Source organism: Chironomus tepperi, unplaced genomic scaffold (genome assembly GCF_022539635.2).
Source record: "Chironomus tepperi strain 1889 unplaced genomic scaffold, CSIRO-AGI_Ctep_v1 contig_163, whole genome shotgun sequence".
In the NCBI taxonomy this organism is placed as follows: domain Eukaryota; kingdom Metazoa; phylum Arthropoda; class Insecta; order Diptera; family Chironomidae; genus Chironomus; species Chironomus tepperi.
Genome location: NW_027226285.1, coordinates 281,657 through 292,083, shown reverse-complemented (window position 1 = coordinate 292,083; position 10,427 = coordinate 281,657). Strand labels below are relative to the sequence as shown.

The 10,427-nt window shown below is 30.9% G+C and overlaps 2 protein-coding genes across 2 annotated transcripts; both read left to right on the top strand.

Moving 5' to 3' along the window:
• Window positions 1-252: 252 nt before the first annotated feature.
• LOC139088476 (tudor domain-containing protein 7-like) lies at window positions 253-6,292 on the top strand. Its single transcript, XM_070637718.1, has 7 exons — window positions 253-391; window positions 808-2,218; window positions 2,591-3,490; window positions 3,571-3,710; window positions 3,778-4,032; window positions 4,106-4,257; window positions 4,446-6,292. Exons 2-7 carry the CDS (start codon window positions 1,025-1,027, stop codon window positions 4,652-4,654), a joined length of 2,850 nt encoding a protein of 949 aa, XP_070493819.1. The 5' UTR covers window positions 253-391; window positions 808-1,024; the 3' UTR covers window positions 4,655-6,292.
• Window positions 6,293-6,858: 566 nt separating this feature from the next.
• LOC139088539 (uncharacterized) lies at window positions 6,859-9,978 on the top strand. Its single transcript, XM_070637803.1, has one exon. It carries the CDS (start codon window positions 7,070-7,072, stop codon window positions 8,828-8,830), a length of 1,761 nt encoding a protein of 586 aa, XP_070493904.1. The 5' UTR covers window positions 6,859-7,069; the 3' UTR covers window positions 8,831-9,978.
• Window positions 9,979-10,427: the final 449 nt, after the last annotated feature.

The following is a 10,427-nucleotide window of genomic DNA, read 5'->3' as shown; positions in this document are numbered from 1 at the left end:
TTTAGATTTTTCAGGGTTGGAAAACGCAGTGGTGTTTGGAATTTTAAATCTTAAATATACGTTAAAATTGAAGTCATTTAGGAAAAATTAATGATTTTTATGAGAATTGGAATGGAATTGACAAGTTTAGTCGTTTCAATAATTAGTAATAGGAGACAGAAATCATATTAGGAGTGGTTACAGAATAGCAACTCTGCACGATCAACCATTCACTGAAATTTTGATTTCGTTTCATTTCAGTTCAAAAATTTACTTCGTTGGACAATTTTTTTCACTGCTGAGTTAATTAATTTTTATTTCTTGTGAACCGTTGGTGTTATATAAATATCAAATGTATAATTGTGTTAAAGGAACAGTATTCTATCCATAGAAAGTGGAATTTATCAAAAAAGTAAGTGATAAATGGAAAAATCATGAAAATTCCATCACTGAAAAATTTTCATTTGCTCTAATTAAAATTCCAAAGTGATGATACGAGTTAGTGATAAGAAAGCCATTAGTATAATAAGAAAGGTAGTCACAATAATTGAAAAAAGACGATAATCGCTAGACAGATTGATTAAATTCTTGAAAAAAATAAAGTCAAAAAAATTCCTTTTACTCGTCGCCTACTTTCTCTCATTCCATTTTCTTCTATTTTACGATCATTTAGTCTTTTTAAACCATTATTATTTATTCAAGTCACAGGTTGCTTTGCGTTCTTTTCATGGTCGTTGTTTGTTTGCACAATAATTTTGCAACTTCGTGCATTCATGAATTAATATCTTTAATTATATTTTTTTTCTCTTTTTTGGTGGTGCTTTTTAGGTTCCTGTTTTTCATTAATCAATAAAATGAGCTGCTAAAATTCTCAACAAATACAATAAACAGTCAATTTTCAAGCTACAACTCATCTATCCTTTACACAACAACAACAAATCAACTTAAAAACTTTTCAATCGCAATAGTCTACGAAATTTCTCCAAACACGAATTCTAAAAGCAATAATCAGAAGCTCCATTGGTCAACGCGAATCGTGAAAAACATGGATCGTGTACCGTCAGATGAAGCTCTCACCGAAACCCTCAAATCCCTTATCATATCACGTAAAGGACCTGTTACAGTTACACAATTACAGCGAGATTATGAAGAATTGGAAGGACGTAAAATTCCTGAACTTAAACTTCAGTCGATCATGAAGTTTAACAAGACTTTCCATTATCTAAAGCCTGCAAATGGTGTTGAGGAACGTTATGATGTTCGATATGCTGCACGTCTGAGTCGTCCAAAGCCGCAACAAAAGAATGGCAATAATAATGATAATCAGCCAATGATAGTACGTACTTTTAAAGCACCAATCGTTCCACGTAATCGACTTTCAAACAACAGCACGAATAACAATAACAACAACAATAACAATGTTTTCCAGAAAAATTACAATGCACAAATTGGAAATGGACATGCTGCTGTTAAGCCGTTGCCTAAACTAACGATGCCATTATCAGAGCGATTAAAACGCAAAGGCGAATTAAGCCCGGAAGATATTAAAGCAGCCAATAGTGTCCACATTCCAGATTCATGGTTTATATCGCAAGGAAGTAATTATGATAAGCTTGTCAAATACTGCCAAATGAAGAATATTGATGCACCAGAACTCAAGTTTCTCAATAATCCTTTAACAAAGGGCAGCATTACTTGCCAAGTTACAATCAATGGAAAGACTTACATGTCATACAATGACTTCTTTTCATCAAAGAATGAGGCTCAAGAAGCATGCTGTAAAGTTGCTGTCAATGAATTGAAGCGTGAAGAGGAATTGGCACGTAATCCTTTGGATTTATCAAATGATTTCGATATTGCTCAAAAGATATGGATTATGATTCGTAACTCGATTGGCGGTGTCTTCTTTAAGCACATTTCAAATCTCTATATTGAGACTTACAAGCTGTCATTGCCTGAAAATTGGAATCATATTGTCAAATTCTTTGCCGGACAATTATTCAACTTCGAAATGAGTCCATTTAATGAGGAAATACTTTTCGCAATTGGCGATGGTTCAATTGATCGTCCATTGACTCCATGCGATGCAACTCAAAACATTCCTGAATTACTTTATCCGTGGAAGAATAAATTGTGGAATATCTTCGTTACAAGTGCCTTTAGTCCAAGCGAAATCTGTGGTCGTTTAATTGGTGCAGAATATAGCGATGCTTTGGATAAATTATTGAATGATATTGAGGTGAGTTGAATTAAAATAGATGTGTGAATTAGTTATTCGCTATGCAGAAAGTCATTTTATGACCGATTTATATTCGTGTGCTAATTTTTAATGCATTTTGCCAGGAATTGATTAGAAAATTTGGCTCAAAATTGAAATTTTGACAATAACCTTCATAAAATATTTGAAAAATTTGTTCGTTATTTTTCAAATAATTTCTGAACGTTAAAATTTCAAATTAAATTTTCTGTCTTTAAATGCGTTTTCGTCAGTCACGAATCACCACGTCTTTCCAAATTTTATTGTTTGGCATACAATGACACATTTTCTTCCGTAATTTCGTAATGCACGAATTTTAATTATTATTTCTGTATGTCTACTGCACAATTATAGATATTTATGTTGTCGAACAAGGAGCGTCCCACAGAAATAAAAGCCAATCACATTTATCTTACATCAATTGAATCTTGCTGGCATCGTATTAAAGTTATTGAAATGGGAGATAAAGAAGCAAATTGTATTTGCATTGATAATGGCGATATTGAATGGATTCCGTTTATTGATATTTTCGTTTGCAAACCAGAGTTTTTAACAATAGCAGCACAGGCATTCAAATTATCACTTTTTGGATTAGAGGAATTTGAAAATAATCCAAACATTACTCAACAATCTCTTTTTGAGCCATTCGTTTACAAGTCTCTTGTTGCTGAAATCATGATGAATCAAGAGTATTATGAAGCTAATAAAACGAAACCAATTAAGATGATTCTGTATGATACATCTACTGACGATGACGTGAACTTGAATGAGACTTTAATGAACTCAATTTTAAAATCGGTGCAACCGCCTACATTGAATCAAAAAGACAGTAACCAAATTGTTATAACTCATATTGGAGATGATGCCATTTATTGCCAACTTTCAAAGTCATATGCGTACATCCAGCAATTGATTAACAATGTTTCGAAAGATGAAATTAAACAATTTCGTGGACCTTATGCTGACAAGTCGGACAAGAAGAAAGTTTATCTTGTTTACAACGATAAATTAAAGAATTGGTTCCGTGCTCGTGTTGAAAAGTTAATGGATAATGATTCAATGTTGATGTTTATGATTGATCACGGTTACAAGACAATCGTTAAGAATCAAGACATTTATCGTCTCGATAAAGTCTCTTATGTTCTGTCTTTATATCCAGCACAAGTCATTAGGATGGGTTTATTTAAAGTCACTTTCACTGACGATGTTAGAAAGAGATTACTTGGAATTTTACCGTCTGGACGGACTGCATTCGTAAGTTAAACATTGCAAAATTTGTTTATTACTTAATTAAAGTGAAACTTTTCGCATTTTAAAATATATTTTTTTATTAGGCAAAAGTCGTAAGCATTGCAAGTGGCAATTTCCCACAAGTAAATCTCTTTATGTACAGCACTCATAACAGCGAGAGTATAATTATTAACATAAATGATCAATTCGCAAAAGTTTTAGGAACGGATTTACAAAGCATTAGGTAACTTAGTTCATATTTCTCATAAAAACATGTAATAATGATGATAATTTAATCTGTTTTTGTATAGCCCAAATGCACCATTGATTAAGTTGGAACGACGCCAATTGAAGAACAATGGAGAATTCATAAATGTTTTTGTATCACTTGTATCAAGTCCATTTAGCTTCATAATACAACTTCAAGATGACTTGAAGAATCTTAATGATCTTTTGAGTGACTTGAAATCGCACTGTAACACCATCGGAAAGTTTACATCATTAACAGACATACAGAAAGGTGAATGCTATGCAGTTTTTGATGATGAATCAAAGAAGTGGGTTAGGTATGTATTTTTTCGAAAGTTATTTTGTTGTACATTTTTTTGTTTACATGTTCTTTTTTGTTAATTAATGTAGAGCATCTGTGGAAAGTTTAATTGACAAGAACTTCATCAACTGCCTTTTTGTTGATTCAGGAAACTTTAAGACTTTATCTTTAGACAAGATGAGAACGTTGCCAAACAAATTTAGAACCTTACCAAAGCTTGCATTGAAGGCTCGGCTCTATGGTAAGTTTGTGGATCAGGATTAAAATTAATATAATAATTTTAAAATTGAATTGTGCATTCAATCACTCAAAAATGTTTAAGAAAATGGAATTCACATTTAAATTGTTTTGAAATCATTCAAACAATCTCACAACGCGTGCATTGATTAATTTCTCACATTCTGACTGTTTATTTTCTTAACTCTACAGGCGTAAAACCAGCAAACAAAGATTTTACACCAGATGATGCTATTTACTTCAAGAAAATGACTGAAAATAAAAGCTTCCCAGCTGTCATCAAGAATGTTCACTCAAGTGATCCGTATGAGAAGCAGGAAGTCTACGAAATTGTCCTATTCGGTAAGAATGAAAAAGTTCATGACTTACTTATTAAAGAAGGACGTGCTCTGCCTAATTAAATTTAAAAATAGTAAACAAAAAATAATTTGTTACACAATGTAATTTAACAATATATCTAAAAATCATAATTCCAGATCATTTTGATATGTAATATGTCACTCAAGACATTAATAGCAAGAATAGCAAGAAAATATTTATCTCAATTTTTATTCATTTATTTATGCTCATATACATTTTGTGGATCATTCAAAAATAATTAATATTATCAGCAAAAAATATCAATTCAAGAAAAAAAAAAAATCAATTTTAATCCATTACAATTTAAGATACACGTTATGTGCATGTGTTTTTGGATACAATTATTTTGCTCATGTTATTTACAAAGATTTTTAATTAATTAATGTTATATTTATTTTTTTTTTAACATTTTGGTTAACTTTATAAATAAAAAATTTACCAGAAAAAGCGTCGAGGGTTGGAAGTTACTTGATCATTTGCTGATTCAAATGATAAATAATATTTGGTGCTAGAAATTAAAGTTGTAACTGGAAAGATCTGAAATGAGATTGACATCACATAAAAGTTAGTCAATATGATCAAGAACTTCCAATTTTTGATTGATTAAAAATGTATTAAGCATAGAGATAATTTATTAAACAATATGAATACTATTATTTATTAATGAATCTTGCTAGAAAATTAATTTGTGTGACGGGAATCGTACAAAGATGAAAATTCTTTGGATATATGTTAGACAAAATTTATGACGTAAAAGACTGTGCCAGTTTTTAGACAAATGAAATTATTCGAGAAAATCTTTTATTTTTTATATTGGCTTGAAGGGAAGTGGAAATTTATTGAATTGAGAGACACAAATGGGGTGTTTAAAGTGACACATAAATTTTTATTATCAAGCAACCTTGAAAAATTTAAATGTCTCGTGAGTCATCACTAGGTGACTGGCCTTATAAAAAAAATGTTTGTGTCTCTCGACTTTTGTTAAATTTTTCCAATTCTTAGTTCTTGTGAAACTATTGGAAACGGGTAGCAACTATTATTTTAAATGTGTAAGTGTGAGGGAGTTTCGAAGGTCTGTACTCGTGTAACAGATGTTTTAAATTATTTATTCATTCGGACGAAAATTTTATTTTAACATTTTTTTAATATATTTTTTTTATACCTTATTACCGTCCTGTCGGTTACTACTTCCTGTTTATATCTGTTGTCCTCAATTTTAGTCCTTCTTTTATAGCCAAACAAATGAGTTATATTTTATTAATTGAACGACGAAGTACCTTTTAAATAATTGTGTAACAAAGTGATAACGAGAAAATTAAATTTCTTACACTTTTTATTTTAATTATAATTTTTTTATCTAATTGATAAGCGACAAAATAAAAGAAATTAATATTGGAAGTTAAAGAAGAATTGGAAATTTTAATGTAAAACGTAAGTAAAAAAATATATATATATTGCATCAATAAGATTAACTAGAATCTTTAAAAGAAATTTTTACATTACACACCTTACATACCCGCGAAACATAATAATTGTGATAACATTTAAATTAATTAATCGAAATATTTGCGAAAAAAAATGTACTATTAGAAGTTTAAGATAAATGAAACATAAAATGATACAAAAAAAGTTATAAAATTATTTATTACAATAATCATAAACAAAGTTGTTAACAATACGAGTAAATCAGCAAAAAAAAACGAAAAATTTTTAAAATAAAAAAAATGTGAAAAAATTGAAAAAAAGTAAAGCAAAAAAACCGAAAAAGAAGAAAAGAAACAAAAAAAATTGCTTTTATTTACTATTAATTAAAATGATATTTCAGTATCTTAATTTCACACGCTCTGCATGTAACATAACAATTGAGTTGGTTCACCTGCAGAGAATTGACATAAGAAAGTGCTAGATCATGTACTTGGGTAACTCACAACTTTCTTTAATCAGTATATTGACTAAATTAGAACACATAATCGTTTAATATGTCAATAAACTCGAAATAACGTCATAAGAATCCTCATTAAACGACATAAACACCAAATTAAAAAAAGTGATCTCGAGCCCTTGCCATTCATTGAAGTTCTTTTTATCGCCGCGAAGGTTAAAGTACATTTTTGTGACAAACTTTACTCAGTAAAATTTTGAGTAAATTTATTTTCTTTTTAAAAAAAATCACTCGTCTCTCATTTTCCATTTAATTTTAAAGAGCGTTTAGCCTGTTCATTAATTTCAGTCTATCGTGATCGATTGAACGTTAAACACATGGAAAAGAATAAAAAGAAAGTGATTTTAATGTGAAAAAAATAGATGAAAAGTTTATTAAACATTATCGAAATAAAAAAAATCGATGTCAAAAGTGAAGTAAAAACAAACTGATACAGCAGATTTATAGACAGTTAAATAAAGTTATTTCAAGTGCATTTAATCAAATAGAACTGAACTTAAAAAACTATATTAAAATGCCGTCAGCAAAAAGAACAAATTTCTTTGGTCCTTGGACAAGAAGTGACTCGGTACATTCAATTGAGATGACGAACACAATCATTAATTCAAATCCAAAAATATATGCAAAAACTGCACCTAATTCTCCAGTCAGCAAATCGCCATTGAATTCACCACCAAGATCGGGTTCGCCACCAAATGGCTTAAGTTCCTCACATCCACAGCCATCAGCTTTAAGAAGACATTTTTCAAGTACATTTATGCTTATTCCAGAAGATCAGGAATTAAATAAAATTGTTGATTCTAAATCAATCAGTAACGGAACTCATGTACATTCAGATGATGAGAAAGAGAATCGTCAAGTTAGCAGTTTGCACATTATTGTGAGACTTATTTTATGGTGGCCATTGCTGATCATCTCGTTATGTCAAAAATTCATAAATGTTATGATGAAGAATGTCTGGAATTTCCATTCAACTCCATCATTTTGGCTGTCAGCACTTTTGTGGCTCTTCTGGAAACTTGTTTCATATCCACTGTCATTGCTGAAGAATGTCCTCATCTTCTTACACACACCGGCACATGAGAGAAGCAGAAAGAAGCGAACAGTTCTTATTTCTGGTGGAAGTACAATTCAAGCACTTCATTTAGCTAGAAATTTCCATTCTGCTGGTGCCCGAGTTATTGCATTCGACTTTGAAGGACTTTTTGCACTCGCAAGATTCTCTGTTGCTGTCGATAAATTCTACACAATTCCAGCATCAGCAAAGGAAAATGCAAATGATTACGTTAATGCTGTTATGAGAATCGTTGAGATGGAAAAACCATCACTTTACATTCCTGTATGTGCTACATCACCAGCTTATTACGATGCACTTGCTAAGCCTCATATGGAATTAGAAGGAGTTCAGAGAATATTCTGTCCTGGTGCACAAGAAGTGTCTGTCCTCGATGATATTGGAAGTGTCTTGAAGAAATGCGAGAACCGTAATATTCCAGTTCCACCTTATCGTGTATTAAACAGCAAGGAAGATCTGATTAAATTGTATGACTCAGGTTTTATGAACAACTTCCGTAATGTTCTCATAGCAACAGGTGCACATGGAATTATTGAGAGACAAAAATATATTTTGCCTGAAAATAAGCGTGATTTAAATTTATCAGTAGAAATAAGTGAAGATAAGCCATGGATTGTCCTACGTGATGTGCCCGGTAAACATTATGTGACATGCAGCACGATTAAAGATTCAAAAGTTATTGCAAATGTTACTTGTGCGATTCATCCAGAAACTCGCAATTTAGTACCTGAAACAAATCCTGAGATCGAAAAATGGCTTAATGACTTTTTCGAGAAGGTTCGTTTCATGCGTAAAATCAACGGACACGTTAGCTTTAGATTTGTAAAAAGTGATGCTAGCGGAAATTTGCTAACATTAGGAACGCGAGTAGGAGTGACATTATCATATTTATGCTATACTGGCTTACAGTCACGTGTCGTGCAAAAACCATGTCCTCATTTTGAACGCAAAAATTCAGGCTCAATGACACAATCTAGACACTTCCTTCCTGACACAGTCGCAAATACAATTAAGAATCCATCAGCACAGTCATTGGAAAAACTGATTGGATCAGTGTTGGACAAACGAGAAGCATTGTTCCTGTATTGGGATCCTCTACCTTACATAGCATTCTATCACTTCCAATTACCTCTCCGAAAAGTTTCAAAGTTCCTTAAACGACATAGTAACCGAAGCAATCGACATTCATCAGGACTTTGAACAAAATTTGCTACCTGCATATCAATAAAATTATTACTGACTTAACAATTACATAGAGATAAGCAATTGCTCAGTCAAAAACGCTGTGAATTTAAAGAAGACTGATGATGCAAATATGGAAAAACCTTTGGACCATTCTAGAAGGAAATCTATGTGATTTAAATTGCGAAGATGATCTTTTCTATATCAATGAAATATGAAAAGATGAGCAGTAACACATTCACAATATATAATTGTAGTTTTCATTCTATTAAACATGAGTAATGAGAATTGAATTGAACTTTGGATTTTGCCTTTATGTCAATATACATGGAAAAATGCTTTATACTGTCTCATTATGATTTACGCCAATAATCAAATAAATCACTTTTAATCGAGACCAGAAATATATGTGACATTACAAAGGGTCAATATGTGCAATACAATAAAATAAGCAACTGCTCTTATTTCTTCTTACGATCAGTAAGAAGAAAAATAAGATTACTGCTTACTGCAAAGTCCAATAAAGTCAAAAATTCATGCAGGTCACCAAAAAAGAAGGAGAGAGAAATTCAGACTAATTTACACCGACGATGCTTCATTATTAATTAATTTATATTGTATAAAACAGATCTGGGTACTCTTATGTAAATATATTGAGTAAAAAGCAATTACAATTTAATGTCAAGGATTAGACATGTTAGTTAATACGGATATGGATTTTAGAGGTTCTGTCAAGGATTTGTATAGAAGACCTTTAATATTTGGAGTATCCAGATCTAAAAATATGTTCAAAAATAAAAATAATGTACAAAGACTACTAAGGCTATCAATATGAAAAGTAGAAAGGTTAAGACTAAAAAAATTCTGTGCTATAAATATAAAACTCGAAATATTAATAATCATTACCAGCTAAATAATAAGAATCAATTTTTGTTAAAGATTTTAATTTCTTAATACTTATTGCATTTAATGAAGAAATATGAAAGCGTGGACAGATTCTTTCCGATAGCCTACTGACATTGAGAGAAAATTGACGGTTAGGAGTTGTAAATAAAACATACACAGACATCTCTTTATGATCAATAACCTTTTATACACATGTTACATAGAAATTAGTTGTAAATAAATGAATAAAATTCAATAAAAAAACAAGGAATTTAATAGAACCAGCAAAGTATATAAATTAATTCGGTGTCTTATCGAGGTATACAGCAAAACAAAACAATTTCATCGATAATATTTTATTTATAACTTTCCTTTCGTCCTCTAACCATTCACTCTTGTTATCTAAATTGAGAGTCAACTCGTGAGTTAAATTATGACAGTCAGGCTTCTTTTTTAAACAATAATCAGTTGTTTGTTCACGTTCCAATAACAAATTATATTAAATTAAGAAATGAGAAGCTAGCAACCAGTCGAAGTGGGCTCGACTCGTGTATTCTTTTTTTGCGTGTACATAAAGATGCTTCATTATTGCAATTATTTCATGTTTACGTCTCATCATCGTTGTTAAATATGTATGCAAAATAATTGAATTCACTTTGCACTGACGTTAATAATTGCAATTAAATTTCTTCGTTCGTCGATGTTTTCGGGTCATTCTTATCAACACTTC